Source organism: Bolinopsis microptera, chromosome 13, assembly GCF_026151205.1.
Source record: "Bolinopsis microptera isolate Bmic1 chromosome 13, MBARI_Bmic_1.0, whole genome shotgun sequence".
Classification (NCBI taxonomy): domain Eukaryota; kingdom Metazoa; phylum Ctenophora; class Tentaculata; order Lobata; family Bolinopsidae; genus Bolinopsis; species Bolinopsis microptera.
The window spans coordinates 11,456,058-11,477,335 of NC_087084.1; the positions used below are offsets into that span (position 1 = coordinate 11,456,058).

The window sequence follows — 21,278 nt, forward strand, 5'->3', positions numbered from 1 at the left end:
GCAGTTTGCAGCTGTAACACTACCGTGAACCTCATTAACAAAGATATTATGATTAATTAGCTCCAAATGTTATGTCATTACCTCACCACAGAGCTTTACAAGTCACGTGGTAATTTATATTCAAATGTTGAAATGTTGAAATATTGAAATGTTGAAATGTTGAAATGCTGTGGAGCTGGTACATTCTTCAAAAATTAGCGTGTATCACTGCCATGCCAGGATCAGCAGACAGGTGTGCAGTGTAGTTGACCACGCCCATCCAACCTTATAAGCTTCGTCTGAAAGTATGGGGTGTTATGCTGTTATTATATGACATTCAACTAACCATGTGCTTTTGCACCACTGCGGGCGCGATTGTTTCACAAGTAGGAGGCGGGCGCGCGCTACTGCAAGCGCAATGGCTCTGGTACGGTTAGAGCAATATATGACATAATGTATTTATAGTCCACACCCTGGCTCCAACAACAAACAACTCAGCAACAATGTCTGAAAGTCGTAAGCAGACTACCAGTCAAGCAGACTATCCATTTATAACTTTATAAAAAGGTTCTGCAGATGGCAGGATGGCTTTTACTAATTCGCTCGCCCAAAAATTTCACGTGACTTTTGAGCTATTCATAACCCTTACCACTATACTAGGGGGTGCACTATAAACATAAACTCATGCTCGGATTTTAAAATTGTTGTACCACTGTTTTCTAGAGACTGTAAGAATTTTCACAATACCAAATTTGTCATACCTTTTTGGAAAAATCAGTGAGTTTCGCCTAGGTGCCATATTTGATGGTGCGCGGCTTTTGGAACAAAAGTAGCTGTAAAAATGTGTAAAAGTCGCGTAATTTGACCAAATTCGTTGATTTTTATCGTATTATTCGGATATATCTTCGGTTCCTTGAATGAGATCATTCTGAAAATTGGCGACAACCTTCCAATAGGGCTTTCACAACTGTAGCTGTCCGAAAAATTTGGTGGATATCGAAGTTGATATAGTGTTCCAAATGGAGCAAAATACGCTGCTTTCAGCTGTAACATAATGTCTGATAGTGATGGTTGGATATGCTTTAAACTTTTCGGACACTTTCCTTGTAAGTCTATGAGTAGGTAGTGCGCCATCGACAGTGAGCCGCGCGTGCCGACTGTAGGATGGTTTTTTAGCGCTAATTTCGGCCAGCACAATTTTCTTCAATCAAATAGATATTAAGTATCCTTCCGACCTCCGATTGCAACAAAAATTGGTAAGCTTACTCATAGACTTACAAGGAAAGTGTCCGAAAAGTTTAAAGCATATCCAACCATCAGACATTATGTTACAGCTAAAAGAAGCGTATTTTGCCCCATTTTGATCACTATATCAACTCCGATATCCACCAAATTTTTCGGACAGTTGTAAAAGCCCTATTGGAAGGTCGTCGCCAATTTTCAGAATGATCTCATTCAAGGAACTGAAGATATATCCAAATAATCAATAATACGACAAAAATCAACGAATTTGGTCAAATTTGGTCAAATTACGCGACTTTTACAGCTAATTTTGCTCCAAAAGCCGCGCACCATCAAATATGGCACCTAGGCGAAACTTACTGATCTTTCCAAAAAGGTATGACAAATTTGGTATTGTGATAATTCTCACAGTCTATAGAAAACAATGGTACAAAAAATTTTGAAATCCGAGCAAGTTTATTTTTATGGTGCACCTCCTACTATGAGTAAGTTTACCCATTTTAGTTGCAATTGGAGGTCGGGAAGGATACTCAATATCTATTTGTTTGGAGAAAATTGTGCTGGCCGAAATTAGCGCTAAAAAACCATCCTACAGTCGGCACGCGCGGCTCACTGTCGATGGCGCACTGTACTACCTATTACCACAACCCTAACCCTAAATCGAGCCCTAAACAATCGAATTCATGTTTTACTAGCCTGTCACGTGATTGAATTTGATTCACGATGTCAATCCTTCGCATCTCGCCGATCTGCATACGGGTTGCGAGAAGATGCGCGGCGCGGCCCAGTAGTGCATAACGCTACAAGTCACGTGACCAAAACGGTTTTTTGCCCATAACTCTCCAGGGAAGCATTTTTACCCTACGTCATGGGAGATAATTCGGAATCAGCGTCCAAAATACACCGCGACCGATTTAGATCAATTTCATACCCAAAGGGCTTTTTCACAAGAATTTTATTAATGATTAAAATTTGGGCGAGCGATTTAGTTGTATCACGCGGTGACCCACACTGCCGCTTCACTATAGTGGTCTGTAGCGTCTGTAGCGTCTGTAGCGTGGCCTGTAGCGTCTACGACGCTACAGGGGGAGCCGCGCACTTCGTGCGCGGCGGGTCATACAACGTATGACAACGATTTAGTAGGAGCGCCTGCAGATGGGAGACTGCCAAGATTCAGGTACTGAATTACATATTAGCAGTGCGACAAACCTGCAAAATCGACGCTGTCGTACTTCATGCAGTGCGCTACCTGAACTAGACTGCATGTAGTGAGACACGAATTGGTTGACGATGTCAACCCATCGAGATCGTTGCTCTGCGAAGCAGAGCAACGATCGAAGCAAGAATGCTAGTTCGCGCGAAGAATGCTAGTTTGTAGTTCGAGCGAAGCAAGAATGCTAGTTCGCGTGGCGCGTCGAAGCGGCGAAGTCCTCCAAGACACAAACTGAAGTGCGACAGATTATTTTAAAGTCCGACACATGATCGAGAGACTGCCAAGTCCTCAAAAAATCTCGACAGACTGTCATGTCAGTTTCAAGTTCACGTTTACTGGGCCGCGCTCAGCCTGTCATTCCGCCAAATCTTTATGTTAATGAACATAATAGCCTGGGGTCCTCAGGTAAGTTCACGTACGAGTGAATTTGGGAAATTTCAAAGTCCACGATCGATAGTATTTTATTATCATAAAATACCAAATCGATGACAAATGTAAGTTTACAAAGTCTAATCTGTCAGTCGTCGTAAAGATGTTTGGGCAACTTCAATCCAGTTTTCCAACTCAACCACGCGCGCACCGCACCGGACTCTGTCATGTACCGGACTCTGCATGCAGGGTACGATTGCAAACAAACATCAAACATGAGTTTTTCGTCTATTTATTTATAGTTACTAGTCAGTGCACATGGTGAATTGGTTATTGCTCTAACCAGAGCCCTTTCTCTTGCAGTAGCGCGCGACCGCCGAAAGCGGCACAGGATTATTCTACTTGTGAAACAAGCGCGTCACGCAGTACGCGTAGACACATGGCTATGTGAAAATTGGTTATTGTATAATATAATTAGTATAACGGCTAGCTCCGCATACGTTTCAAGTTCACCTAACCATGTGCTTTCGCGCCACTAGCTGAGGGCGCGCTTGTTGCACCAAACGGTGGCGTGCGCGATACTAGCTGCAAGCGCGCAGAAAGAGCTTTGCATGTGGAATGGTTAGAGCAACGTTTCAGGTACCTCTTGCGTCCTTTAAATATGTTCAAAAAACAAAAAGGTTTACACCTCTAAGTCTAACTAACTGATGATATTGTCGTCAGGCTCTTCAGTCGGCCCATCCTCAGTTGTCGGTTCAGGATCCATTCTTAATGGTTGAACGTTCTTCCGTCGAGCGGCCGTAGTGGCATAGTTTCCTTGTTTATAATACTGGCATGTAACAAATGCTCCACGTGCAGAGCTAAATGCAAAACCACAGTTTACTTCGCTAGTTAATACCCACACTACCTGTATAGTAGCAGGTGAAATAGTTGTATTCTGTAAGTGTAATGTAATTATTAGAACTGTGATAAACCAAATATAAAGCAATTTGATATTGATTATATAACCAAACATGCAATTGCAAAATAAAATAAAAATAAAATGAAAATGTGTCATGATCCTAGCAAATATTATATTTTGACGTGCATTTGTGATTTGCATTATTACTATATGTAGTTTACCGACTAGGCGCGCTTGCCGCTTATCCCTATTATGTAAGGATCACTATATATATAATATAATATTAATTGACGATGTCAATTCATCGCAGCTCGGCGAGGCACAGTAGCGCATTTCGCCGATCTAGCTGTGAGAAGCCTCATTGAGTGTGCGGCGCGGCACAGTAACGCATCGCGCTACAATATATAAGTATATAATATGGAAGAAAAGGATAATAATTTGCCTGCATTTGCCAAATTGTTAATTCATAAACTACCCCCGAACCCGACGCGCGCTAGGTTGTATAGTATAATCAAATATTTTGAAAAAAAAAGCGACGCTACTTTAAAAAAATTAAACGAATTTTATCCGCGTCAACATAAAAATTTTCGTAATAATTTAATGGTTACCTTCATGCGCACAGTTCAACGTTTTAACCCAACATACTAATATACCATACTTTATACTCATTATCTTATTATTTATATACCATATACTATATGTTTTGATTCTTAGTCCTTAGTATGGAAGCGCATGTGTGTCAAAAAAAAATGATACACATGCGCTTCCTAGGTAGCGTATGTGTGTCAAAAATTTTTTTGATACACATGCGCTAGCAGGTTTATCATGTAAATCATTATGTGGCCCATGTGTGTCATTTTTGTAAAATTGCTGTAAAATCTCTATTGATCAATATTCTAATCGCTATCTTGATCTATTGATATATGTATTTTATCCTTATCTCTATTTTATCTTTAAACTCCTCTCCGCCGATCGCCTCCCGTGTGAAACGAGCACGCCTGCACGCTGCAGTGGCGCGAAAGCACATGGTTACAGGTTAGGTTAAAGCGCGTGTACTGTTGCTGCACAGGCTATAATGTTAACTGACGATGTCAATTCATCGCAGCTCGGCAAGGCACAGTAGCACATTTCACCGAATTAGCGTTGCAAGAAGAATAATCAATAATTGAATGCGCGGCGCGGCACAGTAACGGATCGTGCTACAAGCTATAATATTTATAAACATACTCATTGGAGAATGGAGCTATGGAGGAATGAAGCTGCCTGCTGCGCGTAGCATGACAGCTACCAAGAATTGCATATTGAAGCGTGTACGCCGACGCATGACAGGCAAGCTCCTGTGTCCTGGTTTCGTGCGCGAAGATCGAAATGCAATTATTCGTGTATCAAGTCAACTGCCAAGTGCCAACAATGTGTTTATTGTTAGAAATGATAATGGACTAACCCGTTTCGGGATACTTCGTAGCAACTAGCAAGCTTGCCGCGCATCGATCTAATAATGCTTCTCGTTGTAAGGCCACCTTGTTTGTCGTTAGATATAGGCAAAATGCACCCAGCACCCCTGTGCCCTGCGGACCTCGCTGAGCCATGCTATGCAAAGCGAAAAAGCAAAGACTCAATGGATGGTTATATTAGTGGTTACCCATACCGTAATGGGTGCTACATGCCTAGCATGAAATATTTACTTACTTACTTGAACTTAATTTTTGTATTATATGTTCATAATCATATAAATTCGGCGGAATGACAAGCTTGAGGCTGAGCGCGGCCCAGTAAAATTCGCATCAAAAAATCCAAACGAGTAACATCCGTCAACTAATAGTTATATGTAATAATTGAAAACAAACTTTGCTTGTTTACCTGAAATTAGAATTTTATACAATTAATGTAAGATCGAAGTCGTGTTTTTACCAATTTCCCTACACCATCCGGTAAATTAATTACCCTCAGCCCTTCGTTGTGCCTGTGGGCTGCGCGGTCGTATCGTGGCTTTCGCCACGGTATAGCGGGGGCGAAATGAATTACAAATGAGGATCGCGACGCGTGACTTGTAAGTTTATAACCTACCAGGACGCGCGCCGAGTTGGACTCGTCGACGGTCCTGATTAATATTTGAAGCTCAAATATTTTACGACTACAAGTATCAGTGATACTATCACCCGTTAAAGAAAGGATTGGAAATTGAACTCGCCGGTACGTCGACGGATGATGCTTGTCTAAATTTTTTCGAAGTAACACGAAAAACTTTCTTTTCGAAGCGAAATGTTTGTGTTACTGGGCGGCGCTCAGCCTGTTTCTTTTCAATGTCATTCCGCAACCCACAACCGTTTATCATTTACGAACGAATAAAAAACAACGTCAATATTTTACATGTCACAGTTAGCTGGCAGTACGGCCCAGTTAATAAATTGTGCATCGCGCCGATCAAGAAAAAAAACATTATTTGATGCGCTGATCAGTCTTCTAAGACTAATAATATAAAACATCGTTTCTTTTGTCCGTAATTGCCTGTACTGCGTGAAAATTACAAAATAATTACAGCACATTTACAAAATAAGAATAATAAAAAAGAAAACGTGTTTTCTCGTTTATAATTCATAATTATTTTTAGAATAACGCTTTATTGTTAATGCAATCATAGTGGTCAGCTAGTGACGTGGCTATGACGCCTTTTTCTTACATGGTTATGACATCAGACATGGTTATGACATGGTTATGACATGGTTATTACATGGTTATGACATGGTTATGACATGGTTATGACATGGTTATGACATGGTTATTGGCTATGACATGGTTACAACCAAAACTCCTTCAGACCAATTTTGAACCATTATGAGCACTTTCAGGATACAATTCATTTCCGTTCATTTCCGTTCATTTCCGTTCATTTTATGAACCTGGGTCATTTTGTGCGACTTTTGAGGCCTAGTTTATGACACTATCTATCATAGAAAACCGAATTAGGGGTTCCCAGCCCTTACGTAATAAGTCTCAAATTTAAATGACACACATGCGCCACCTATTGATTTACATGATAAACCTGCTAGCGCATGTGTGTCAAAAACAAAAGTGACAGACATGCGCTACCAGGTTTATAATGTAAATCAATAGGTGGCGCATGTGTGTCATTTCAATTTGAGACTTATTACGTAAGGGCTGGGAACCCCCAATTCGGTTTTCTATGATAGATATTGTCATAAGCTAGGCCTAGAGGTCATCGAAAGTCGCACAAAATGACCCAGGTTCATAGAATGAATGAATTGTATCCTGAAAGTGCTCATAATGGTTCAAAATTGGTCTGAAGGAGTTTTGGTTGTAACCATGTCATAGCCAATAACCACGTCATCACCATGTCATAACCATGTCATAACCATGTCATAACCATGTCATAACCATGTCATAACCATGTCATAACCATGTCATAACCATGTCATAACCATGTCATAGGGTGGTCCTAGGGCCAACCAAACTCTTCAGACCAATTTTGAACCATTATGAGCAATTTTGGGATACAATTCATTTCCGTTCATTTCCGTTCATTTCCGTTCATTCTATGAACCTGGGTCATTTTGTGCGACTTTCGATGATCTCTAGGCCTAGCTCATGACACTATCTATCATATAAAACCGAATTGGGGGTTTCCAGCCCTTACGTAATAAGTCTCATATTGAAATGACACACATGCGCCACCTATTGATTTACATTATAAACCTGGTAGCGCATGTCTGTCACTTTTGTTTTTGACACACATGCGCTAGCAGGTTTATCATGTAAATCAATAGGTGGCGCATGTGTGTCATTTAAATTTGAGACTTATTACGTAAGGGCTGGGAACCCCCAATTCGGTTTTCTATGATAGATAGTGTCATAAACTAAGCCTCGAAAGTCGCACTAAATGACCCAGGTTCATAGAATTAGAATGAACGAAATGAACGGAAATGAACGGAAATGAATTGTATCCTGAAAGTGCTCATAATGGTTCAAAATTGGTCTGAAGGAGTTTTGGTTGTAACCATGTCATAGCCAATAACCATGTCATAACCATGTCATAACCATGTCATAACCATGTCATAACCATGTAATAACCATGTCATAACCATGTCATAACCATGTCATAACCATGTAAGAAAAAGGCGTCATAGCCATGTCACTAGCTGACCACTATGATTGCATTAACAATAAAGCGTTATTCTAAAAATAATTATGAATTATAAACGAGAAAACACGTTTCCTTTTTTATTATTCTTATTTTGTAAATGTGCTGTAATTATTTTGTAATTTTCACGCAGTACAGGCAATTACGGACAAAAGAAACGATGTTTTATATTATTAGTCTTAGAAGACTGATCAGCGCATCAAATAATGTTTTTTTTCTTGATCGGCGCGATGCACAATTTATTAACTGGGCCGTACTGCCAGCTAACTGTGACATGTAAAATATTGACGTTGTTTTTTATTCGTTCGTAAATGATAAACGGTTGTGGGTTGCGGAATGACATTGAAAAGAAACAGGCTGAGCGCCGCCCAGTAACACAAACATTTCGCTTCGAAAAAAAAGTTTTTCGTGTTACTTCGAAAAAATTTAGACAAGCATCATCCGTCGACGTACCGGCGAGTTCAATTTCCAATCCTTTCTTTAACGGGTGATAGTATTACTGATACTTGTAGTCGTAAAATATTTGAGCTTCAAATATTAATCAGGACCGTCGCACGTCGACGAGTCCAACTCGGCGCGCGTCCTGGTAGGTTATAAACTTACAAGTCACGCGTCGCGATCCTCATTTGTAATTCATTTCGCCCCCGCTATACCGTGGCGAAAGCCACGATACGACCGCGCAGCCCACAGGCACAACGAAGGGCTGAGGGTAATTAATTTACCGGATGGTGTAGGGAAATTGGTAAAAACACGACTTCAATCTTACATTAATTGTATAAAATTCTAATTTCAGGTAAACAAGCAAAGTTTGTTTTCAATTATTACATATAACTATTAGTTGACGGATGTTACTCGTTTGGATTTTTTGATGCGAAGTTTACTGGGCCGCGCTCAGCCTCAAGCCTGTCATTCCGCCGAATTTATATGATTATGAACATATAATACAAAAATTAAGTTCAAGTAAGTAAGATGTAGCGCGATGCGTTACTGTGCCGCGCCGCGCACTTAATAAGGCTTCTCACAGCGAGATCGGCGAGATGCGCTACTGTGCCGCGCCGAGCTGCCATGAATTGTCATCGTCAATTAAGTAAGTAAGCAAATATTTCATGCTAGGCATGTAGCACCCATTACGGTATGGGTAACCACTAATATAACCATCCATTGAGTCTTTGCTTTTTCGCTTTGCATAGCATGGCTCAGCGAGGTCCGCAGGGCACAGGGGTGCTGGGTGCATTTTGCCTATATCTAACGACAAACAAGGTGGCCTTACAACGAGAAGCATTATTAGATCGATGCGCGGCAAGCTTGCTAGTTGCTACGAAGTATCCCGAAACGGGTTAGTCCATTATCATTTCTAACAATAAACACATTGTTGACACTTGGCAGTTGACTTGATACACGAATAATTGCATTTCGATCTTCGCGCACGAAACCAGGACACAGGAGCTTGCCTGTCATGCGTCGGCGTACACGCTTCAATATGCAATTCTTGGTAGCTGTCATGCTACGCGCAGCAGGCAGCTTCATTCCTCCATAGCTCCATTCTCCAATGAGTATGTTTATAAATATTATAGCTTGTAGCACGATCCGTTACTGTGCCGCGCCGCGCATTCAATTATTGATTATTCTTCTTGCAACGCTAATTCGGTGAAATGTGCTACTGTGCCTTGCCGAGCTGCGATGAATTGACATCGTCAGTTAACATTATAGCCTGTGCAGCAACAGTACACGCGCTTTAACCTAACCTGTAACCATGTGCTTTCGCGCCACTGCAGCGTGCAGGCGCGCTCGTTTCACACGGGAGGCGATCGGCGGAGAGGAGTTTAAAGATAAAATAGAGATAAGGATAAAATACATATATCAATAGATCAAGATAGCGATTAGAATATTGAATAGAGATTTTACAGCAATTTTACAAAAATGACACACATGGGCCACATAATGATTTACATGATAAACCTGTTAGCGCATATATGTGTATCAAAAAATTTTTTGACACACATACGCTACCTAGGAAGCGCATGTGTATCATTATTTTTTTTGACACACATGCGCTTCCATACCTTAGAACTTTAGAAGGGAACTCTATTAACAGTTTTTGACTGATTTGAATGTCCTGCACAGCAGATCAAAGCATCTCTAAATTATTTAGTTTTACTATTTCTATTGTATTGCTGTGTAAATTTGATTCTAATTCTAATTATAATTCTAACACCCAGCAGCTGGTGTTACATTCCCTCACAGTTATCAGCTTTATGTATAACTCGCATGATGCTACAGATCAACATGAACAATATCTTACTCAGTGCTATGTATTATTTTATAATACATAGCAAAAGTCAGTGTGCAAACGTTGGCCTTAATAGCTCAGTCACTGAGTGCCTAGTTGAAATAATTCTTTCTGGTATGACTTACTACCACCACTGGTTCGAGGAATTTTTCAAATCGAAAAATATTCGTGTTCATATTTTTCAAATGAACGTTCATTTTCGCATTTATTTGATAGTTTGGATAGTCGGATAGAGCTAAATTTTATTTTTTTCCTCCGTACCATGGGTTAATAACTTGACCATTGTTAATGATCTGGCCCGGCGCGCGCTACTTCGTAGCTCGTGCCGTCGAGAAGAAAGCGGCGCGCGCTACTTCGAAGAAATTTAGACGAGTAACATCCGTCAAGTTAATAACCAAACCCCAAAATTGGGTTGGGTGGACGTCGGCAGTTTCTCCTTTTAGTTTTACCAGATAGGAGAAAAAGAAATGATATCAATTGGAATCGTCCTTCTCTAGTGCAAAATGATACCGAGAATAAAATCGGTCGCTCACTTTTCCCCATTCATTCATAATCGTAATAAATTGAGGAGTACTCGGCAGTGGGCAATAAAGATAAAGATACGATACACCTCAGCTAATTGGACACACTAATTAACTACCACCCTTATCTCGAAGTGCGTGATGGATGTGAGGATGAATGATGACCCTCTAATCTCATTACAATTCGAGAGCCGTGAACAAACGGGAAAGCGAGCGACGATTTCATTCCCGGTATACCATTTCACATTTGAGAACTGTAATTCTAATTGACATCGTTTCTTTTTGTTTAGGAAAAGGAGACACTGACATGGCGACGATCCACTTTACCCAATTTTTGGATTTGGTTAATCTATTATGGTTAATTGTTAACCATAATAGATTAACCAAATGAAATGTTTGCATTACTGTTTGCATTACTGTTATAGTAATTCTTGATTGACGATGTTAATCCATCGAGATCGTTGCTCTGCGCGGCGCGTCGAATGTCGAAGCGGCGAAGTCCTCCAAAGTAATTCAAACATTTCATAATCAATACGCATTTGTTATATCATGATCATGTTTATTTATTTTCGTTTCGAACAGGCATAATTACCCCACCACAACTATGAGGATAAATACGTATCGTACCGGCCGGGGTTAAATACGTACGATACAAGCCGTAGGATAAGTACGTACGATACAAGCCGTATTTTATCTTTCAAAAATACCAAATTTTCAGGATGTCATTTTTCGGTAAAACGTAATTGTATGTATAATATCACGATTCACGACGATTTCTGTTGTAAAACAAGAGTTCTAGAAAACGCACTTACCAATACTCTTGAAACTTGAAACCTGCAAAATTTCAGATCTCTAATTTGATATTATGTTATTCGGTAAAGAAAACCCCAAAATCAGGTGCCAAAAAACCATGTTAATATTATCAATATGGTTTTTTTCCTTTAAACACGTATACGCGGTTTAACATCTTGTTTAACATCTTTTTTAAAATTGATAACTTTTAAAAATGACTTGCATGAAATTCAAGCGTATTTTGATAATCATCAGCCGTGTACTTTTAGAAAAAAGTACATATCGCACAGGCGATTTTATAAATACGTGCGATACGTATTTCACATCTTAGACCATACGTTCTAAAAAATCTTTTCTTATATTGCGTTACACGTTACACTTAATTCTATCGCTACATTGAAATTCTAGTGAATACTCTGTACAGAGTATTCACTAATTTAATTTTACAGTGTAAACTGTAATTTGTTCATATATCGTGTTGGTTTCATGATCGTGGCTTATTTTCCACTATTGATTCTTCATAACTTTTACAATCACTCTTCACGTTTGTTTTGCTGCTGTGCCTACTTGCTGTATATTTTCATGCGTTTTCAGCATTTGTTTTGATTATAAATAGTGATATGTTCACCTCCGATGAATCTTACATCCAACATAGAACATCATCCAACCACTTTATCAGATATAGTTGTAAGAATGTCGGAACTTGAACCGGAGGAGGAAAAAGAAAAACTACTAATCAATGAAACAGCCGTGCCCTACAGAGAGAAAAGTTCCTTGAAGAAACGGATTACTGTTTTCTCGATTGCCATGCTCTGTATATTCGTAGAATACCTCTACTTTACCATCCCTATCTCATTTTTAACTAACGAAATTGTTGAGGTTTGTAATTTCAGTATGGAATTTTTTTACAGGTCAGTGCACAAAAGTGCTACTAAGTACTTATATCAGTTCTGAATCTGATGGAGGTCGTACTTCCCCAATTAGGTGCATCCTTTAATCCGATACCACAAATAATTATGTTTTCATTAATTTTTGCAAATTAGCCGCTCAATTAACAACAACTAATTACCCAATTACTTAATAACTTACTAACATTACAGAGAAGAAACCAGTACTCGATTGTAGCAGGAACTGTATACGGAGCTTTGTGTCTATCTCTCTTCCTAACTCTTGGACTAGCTCCTAAAACTTCCGCTCTACTTTCCATTCGGCAATCTTTACTCATCGGGTTAGTGCTAAACAATTAGGTATAGTGATCTTATTGGTTAACTTTAACAGTGATTAAAATTTACATCCCAAATGGCCCAGTCAAAAATAGTTATTTGTATTCTCCTATAGTTTGTCGCGATCTAAGAAAGGTGAGATAACACCGGTTAACCCAAAATAGTTTTTTTGCTATGAAAATTGTACACTGATTCTCTTCATATTATGATACCGTATCATTATCAGCATAGTTTTGGCACCGCTATCAACAGTACTGTTCACAATAAATCTGGGAGACACAAGTTGGGTAATCTATACTATAATCTCCAGAATACTACAGGGGATAACGATTGGTATTACAGGTAAACTGATAATTTACGCAAGTTCGACAAGCACTCTAGTTCGATAAACCCTAAGGTTCGACGAGCTGTCGAACTAAAGTGCGCCACCTGGACTCAAGTTCGATACGTACTAAAGTTCGACAAGAGAACTTCGACTGTCGAACTAGAGTTTTGGAACTCATACTGCGTTTTATATATTATCTAAAATGTAAACTGTTGAGCACAATATTATATTGATTTAACCTGTATCTCCAGGTTAAAGTTATATCAAGTACATTCTTACATTTCTTCTGCTGTATCCAATGAGGTCTAAAATCTACCGCGAACATTATAATCCCTTAGTTCATATCTATGAAAATTTAATTGACCTCAGACTAGGGTTGCCAACCGATATTACCGGCCGATAATTATCGGCGATAATTTCCCAAAAATCGTTATCGATTATCGCGATAATTTTCGATAATTATCGCGATATTCAACCAATTTTTATTAGAGTTGAGACACAGTTAATAAACTGCGGAGTGACTAAAATGCTATACAGCAAAAACAGAACGCTCCAACCAAACACTCCACCTACTGATCCTAACCACCCTAACAACTCTCTAGCTCTCTCTCTTCAACCCTCATTCCCTCACTCCTCTTGGTGCACAAAACCATTCTAACCTATGTATGTCCCCCCTACGGGTTCCACAAGCCCAACGGTACATAGTTAGACGAAAAACAGAGAAGCCTTGATTGCCAGATCAAGGACTGCGTCAGTAGCAGCGAAATACGGATATACCTTCTCCCTTACAGTCAGCGAGCTGACAACTATCTGACTGTGTCTTTTAGGCCTTGCCACACCACCTTCGCTATTGCATCCGCTCGCCCGTATTCACTGACACATGCCACACCTGGGTTTAGTATGAAGATGTACGCATATTCACCCAAGATGCGGAGATGCCTCAGTTTAGCGAGTTGAGATACAACAACAAACTCACAGGAGCATGGATCAGAATCATCAGTTACCAACCTTACTAGCATAATTTGCAGTGTGATACTGATGGTATGCTGACGTGCCATGCTGTGTAGTATGTAATGTGTATGAATTTGTGGCAGTGAAAATTGAAATGTTGCGTTATCGCATCTAATAAGTAACTTGGAGGTTGTTATATGGTCCACCCGTATTCACACTCAGACCTGAGTTTAGTCATTTTCCGATACGAGATTGGGGACGGGTTCTATAAACAAACAAACAACAAACATATGGTCAGACGTAGTTAGTGTTGTTTATTGAAGCACGGAAAGGAACTCAGACAGCAACGAGACTACAAAACCCGTTGGAGCTCGGTGTGCAGTATTTTGGAGAGATATGACCGGATAACTGATGCAGTGCACAGAATTTTAGATGACTTGGAGGTAGGCAATCTAAAGCTGGATGCAGGAGAGACTGAGTTAGCTAAAGACATAACCAAGACTCTCGCACCGTTCAAGAATGTAACTGAGTTTTTACTTTTTGTGTAAAAGAGAAAGCATGCTCGCTCAAGCAGAAGTGATTATTTAGTTTATTGACAGTAATTAAGCTCGAGAAAATGGGTCAAACTTAATCCTTGTCATGTCCACCTGTAGGTTCCACCAGGATCTCGAATTTATAACGTTCATTAGTATAGTAGTAATAGTATAGTGACACTCGAATTCCACGAACTTTAGTTGTCGATCTTTAGTACGTAAATCGTTTGATAGTTAGTGAGAAGAGGGGCAATTATTTGGTTTAAAATAGCTCAAAGCTATTAAGATAAGCTCGAAATGATTCGACTTCCAATGAAATCTACTGGAAATCCATTCATCACGGACGTGAATCAAGATAGGATTTCTATCGTGGGAATAGCTACCAGAGGTATGGAACTATGATCATTATTTATTATTAGAAACCCCGGCACCGGTCATATCCGATGGTTTTACATTTACGAGCCGACTAGCTCCTAGACACCTATTGACAGCCTGACAGGGTGGCTCACTCAATTTTGAACTGTGACACGTCCAAATTCCATGGTAAATTGGGGTTTTAATGTAGTAACCAGATTCATTATAAATAACATTTATGTCGTGATAATCAATATGCCCATCAGCTGGTTAGGTGAGTGTGTAAAAAATATGTAATAAATTGTAGGTTTACTGAACACCAGCCTCAAGGAGCTAGCTCTATGAGGCTGGTCAACAAAAGAGCAGGACAATAAGAAAATGTAAAATTTGCCCCGTCAATAGGTCTCAGCGAACCTTAACATTAGTCGAAATATTCTCCTTAGCATCGCGAGGCTATTATTAACAAAGAAGCTTAAAATTGTGTATAACAGAATAACTTGATGAACGTGTGTATAAACGCTTCACACCACTCTATATTTGCCGAACGGATGCCAATTATGGATCGCTTCCCCCTGGTTTAAAGTCCTGACTGAAGATTGATTAAAAATGGAATTGTCAACTAAGACGATAAATGGGGAAGGAATTTAAACAGGCAACTATTTATTTGCTTCACTATGCAGTATGCACCTATGCACCCTGTTAGCGTTCACGTGCACCCTCTCAGTTTCTCATTTGATCTCATGCAGATGCGGCAGAGGTGTCGACCAGAGTAACAGGTCACTGTTTATTGAACGTATGATAGATAACAACCGATACTAAAGCAGTGGATCTAAATGTCACCTGGTCAAACCCGGGGTGAAATATTTACATTAAGCGTCCCAACGGCTCCTGGCACATAGTAGAACCTGGTTAGCACGGGAAATTGGGTCAAACTTAACCCTAATTGTCATATCCTCCTGTAGGTTTTACTTAATGAATTTACAAAATTCACCAGTGTAGTAATTATAGTAATAGTATTGTGACACTTGAAAGTCACGAACTTAAGTTGCTCAAAGCTATCAAGATTAGGGTTACTAACCGATATTATCGAGGACAATTTCCCAAAAATCGTTATAGATTATCACGACAATTTTCGAGAATTATCGCGATAATCAACCAATTTTTATTATGGTAAAATGGCCAAAATTTAACACATTTTTTGTATCTATTTCTCTGTCTGTAAAGTTAAAACCCAGAGCTACTGCTAGCATAATTTGCAGTCTGATGGTATGTGCGTATGAATTTGTGGCAGTGAAGATTGAAATTTTGCGTTATCGCATCTAGTAAGTAACTTGGAGGTTGTATGGTCAGACGTAGTTATTGTTGTTTATTGAAGCACGGAAAGGAACTCAGACTGCAACGAGACTACAAAACCCGTTGGAGCTCGGTGTGCAGTATGTTGGAGAGATATGACCGGATAACTGATGCAGTGCACGGAATTTTAGATGACTTGGAGCTACGCTGGATGCAGGAGACACTGAGTTAGCAAAAGACATTACCAAGACTCTCGCACCGTTCAAGACCATAGTTGGTTCGTGCGTCATTTTTTCGGGAAAAGTGCGTGAAGTATGTTCATTTTTTTTTCGTGCTTTAACCCATTAGGGACGATAGGGTCGTTTTTATGACCCACCTTTTCTAGACAAAAAACCAAATTACTAAACGATATAACGAATCTATAGCATATATGCTCCAAATTTATTGGGCTTCATTATCTGTAGCCCAATAAATTTGGAGCATATATGCTATAGATTCGTTATATCGTTTAGTAATTTGGTTTTTTGTCTAGAAAAGGTGGGTCATAAAAACGACCCTATCGTCCCTAATGGGTTAAAGTGCGTTCTCCGTTGGTACATTTATACAATTAAAACAACAGATCATAAAATATTAGCAAGAAATTAAGTACAAAAGTTACAATGTTACATCTTACTCTTAGCATAGGAGCATAATTCAAATATGCAGAGTGTATACAAATATTACTTGACAAATTAATCGCCGATAACCGATATTATCGCGATAATTTTGAAAAAATTATCGATTATCGCGATAAAAAATGTTGTACCGATAATGGCAACCCTAATTCAGACTCAATTGTTAGTTAGCAGAATTGTAGAATAATAAAAGATTATTGTGGAAACTCGTACTCCGTTTTATAGATCTAGATTGTAGAGTATGCTATATAAATATCTACCACATACCACACTTTATATTATCACAAACGACTAGTAACCGAGTATCTATAGATTTGGCTCCTGAACCGGAAACAGTCGGATATAAATTATAAATATATTTTCTGTTTGCTAGACCAGAACCGAGTGGCAAAGAAAGAATTAAACATATACTGAAAGGTTCTGGAATTTCTAACCGCTGGTTGCTAGATGTCAGAAAATTACATCTTATCTGCAGTGGAATCCAGTGATCCTTTGAAGCTATGACAAGGACCCGTTAATCGCCGTTGGATCACAAACAGAAATTATTTATCGAACTAGAGTACGCTACCACGGACTCTATAAGTATGACACTTACCGAAGTTCGATGGGTGATATCTGGCGAACTTAAGTTGTCGAACTATGGTGCGTGTCGAACTAGAGTACGTGAATCATTTCCCTTAGCACTTAGAGTGTTTAAAAACGAAGATGCCGTTTGACCATTTATTCATGGTCTACAAAATGAGCTGAGGTTTGTCTCCTCAGAGCTATATACAAAAAATTGTTAAACTGAGTCACGTGATAGTTCAGTGTAGGGTGATTTATCAATTATCATCATCCGAGATTTGTTACATCAATCTTATCTGGACAATAAAGTAAATTAATAAAACACCATAATATTATCAATATTTCAGAGATCAGGTTTTTAGATATGATGACACAATGCTTCCCTGACAACCTCGCTCTTATCACTTCTTGTTTCGAACTTGCATTCAGTTTTTGTATGATAGTTGGATCTGAACTGGGTGGTTATCTATACGAACAGCACGGTTTTTGGGCTCCACTTAACATTTCAAGTGAGAATACTCATTTTCAAACAAAAAATATGGTGACTTATTGAGCTGTTTCAGAAGAGTTCCAATTTAAAAATTTTATAGGACCTGCAATCGGTGTAAACTTTTAACGTGCATTTCGTTGCATTTTTATATATAATTTTACGATACAAATCAGAAAAGATGCACGATCGCATAATTTGTGAATTAATCTCGCACCTTAAATTTAATCTCACATCTGATTCATTACCTAGATAAAATTATCTTTATCCCGGTTGTTGCGACAAGTAAAAATGCTCTTATTAGGGAAAGGAGATTACTCGACGTTTCAATGTAACTACATCGTATTCATGATCTAAAAACAAGTGTTAAAAATTCAAAACGTAAAAAACATATATCTGAGGCAAAATTTGTGTACGTTAATTTATTTTTAATCAATCAACTTTATCCAAAAATTCGATACAAAAAAGTCATAACAAAATTCATAACAAAACTAATTTATACGACGACAAACTTTTATAGTAAATACTGTACATTCCTAAAACTACTACTAAATATACTACACATGATACAGAAGCATGGAGTGCTACAACGGTGAACAGGTGCATGATGTGAAGTGTGTAGGTATGTATCTAGTGTGGAGTGAAAATGGCGGGAATCGTACTGACCAATGAGAAGTGTGAAACGTGGGAGCCTAATATGGTTTGATTGATGTTGTAAGGGTACTTATCTGACTTCTACAAGCGGTACATTGACGACGCCACCAGCACAGCTGTAACAAGAGAAGAAGCTCTAGCACTTGTTCAGAGTATCGCAGACCAGGACCCTGACAAGAAACTCAAGTGGGAGGTAGAGTTTCCGGAGAACGACCAAGAGTTCATCCCATTCCTTAACAAAGAGCTTAGAGTGGAACCTGATGGAACTGTGACGAGCCGCTTGTACCGTAAGCCACAGCAGAAAGACATCACACTTCACAAGAATTCATGTCACCCAGAATCTGTGAAGACGAACACCGTGATCAACCTGTATAAAGAAGCGGACAAGATCTCGTCAGGACCTCAGGAGAGAGAACATTCATACAGCATTTTAGACCGTCTTATGACTAGAAACGGGTATCAAACACCCAGAAATTATTCCAACAGACGTCGTAGTAGTATTAGTAATAGAAATAGGGAGGATAACAGAACAGTGCTTAAGTTAGATTTTATCTCAGACAGTATCAGTAACAGAATTAGGAATCATATTAAACAGAACAATTTACCTATTAAAGTTATATTTTCCCCAGCTAGAAAACTAAGAAATATTGTGTGTAATAACAGACCGTATGATAAGAGAACCTGTATTATTAACTCCTGTAAAATTTGTCCTTTATTAATAACTGAAAATAAAGATTGTGAGGTGAAGAACGTTGTGTATAAGATTACCTGTAAAATCTGTAATAATATTTATATTGGTGAGACGTGCAGGAGGGCACATGATAGGCTCGGAGAGCACCTAAGATATGCTAAATTTCCTTTAACTCCTTCTAACACTAGTCAAGCTTTTGCTATTCATTATAACAGTTTACATAGGGGGTCAGAACCCAATTTAGAATTTGAGATTTTAAAAACAGAAAGCAACACAGCTAGAAGAAAGATTGCAGAAGCAATGCTTATTTTGAAGTTCAAACCTAACATTAACAAGAGAGATGAGTTAGAAACAATCAAACGTTTTTTAGTAACAAGTACATAATAAACAGGGTGTAACATATTGTATACTTTACAGACAGGGGATTGTCTGCACATATGTAGTGATTTTTAGTGATATTTATAGGTTTTGTTTACTTTCTGAGTACAGGGACCACATCTCACACACGCACACTTCCGCCTCCTATTCAACACACTACCCTTACAACATCAATCAAACCATATTAGGCTCCCACGTTTCACACTTCTCATTGGTCAGTACGATTCCCGCCATTTTCACTCCACACTAGATACATACCTACACACTTCACATCATGCACCTGTTCACCGTTGTAGCACTCCATGCTTCTGTATCATGTGTAGTATATTTAGTAGTAGTTTTAGGAATGTACAGTATTTACTATAAAAGTTTGTCGTCGTATAAATTAGTTTTGTTATGAATTTTGTTATGACTTTTTTGTATCGAATTTTTGGATAAAGTTGATTGATTAAAAATAAATTAACGTACACAAATTTTGCCTCAGATATATGTTTTTTACGTTTTGAATTTTTAACACTTGTTTTTAGATCATGAATACGATGTAGTTACATTGAAACGTCGAGTAATCTCCTTTCCCTAATAAGAGCATTTTTACTTGTCGCAACAACCGGGATAAAGATAATTTTACCCAGAATACATTACAACAATGCGACTCATAAATAATACTCCAATCCGGATTTTACATTACCTAGATAGTAAATATAAATAAAATGTATTTCAGCGATCTTAGTTGTCATCTCATTTGTATTGGCGTATCTGTGTACTTACTGGTTACCACAGCAACACCACGAACCTACACAAGAGACGTCTACTCCAACCAATGCTTATTTCTATTGGCCTGTTCTGGTAATTCACAAGTTTATCTATAGTTTTTTAGCACATTTCTGACCAGATTTTTCTTACCGATTAGCAGCAAGTAGGAAAAGTCTTTATATCTCTCTTTTTAATAAAGGGACGTTTATTTTCAGGTGATAATCGTATTAGTGATGGGTACTGTTTCGATAACGGACAGCATCTCCGTGTCGTTTTTCAGCAACTATATGCTGGGAGAATTTAATATGACTGAGAAAGATAGTGGTTGGATCTTAACAGTGGCTTCCACGCTTTATTTTGTTTCTACCTTTGCGTCTGGGATAATTGGCTCTAATAAAAAGGTTTCTTACAAAGTTAAAAATGTTGAACATTGTCAACTTAACCTGCATTATCAAATTTGAAATCAAACGGGATCACAGTTTATCAATATTTATACATGTCACTCCAAGATTTAACTTTTTAAATCATCTTTCTTCCAGAATTTAAAGTATCTGTTGATTGTTGGTTTAGCATTGATGGGTACCAGCTCCTGCTTCCTTGGCAACAACTTTCTCGGTGAAACGAATATGGGAATCTACTTTCCAGCGATCATGATGAGTCTCATTCAAACGGGGAGCGGTTTAACACAGGTATAAGAGTATAAGCTCTTGATCATTCACTGACAATCAATAAGTCAATACAAGATTAATTTAGATTTACTTGTTAATTGGTTAATTGGTTAATTTGCTAATTGGTTAATTGGTTATTTGGGACCACAATTTAGTCGTACTAAAACAACCTACTCTTAGGCTGGCTCATAGGTAATCAAGATGAGAAATATGAATGGCACAGTTTCGGCTATAGTCTACTGGCTGTAGCCTCACTTAAAACTG

The 21,278-nt window shown here is 38.6% G+C and overlaps 1 protein-coding gene across 1 annotated transcript in view; it reads right to left on the reverse strand.

The window, feature by feature from the left end:
* Positions 1-204: 204 nt before the first annotated feature.
* The window catches only part of LOC134824785 (uncharacterized), a 46,244-nt gene continuing 25,170 nt past the window's right edge, over positions 205-21,278 (reverse strand). Inside the window, exons 6-7 of the mRNA XM_063836760.1 lie at positions 3,509-3,710; positions 205-278 (exon numbers count right to left, since the gene is read on the reverse strand). Of these exons, the coding sequence (XP_063692830.1) occupies positions 205-278; positions 3,509-3,710 (276 nt within the window). The remainder of the gene's footprint in view (positions 279-3,508; positions 3,711-21,278) is intronic.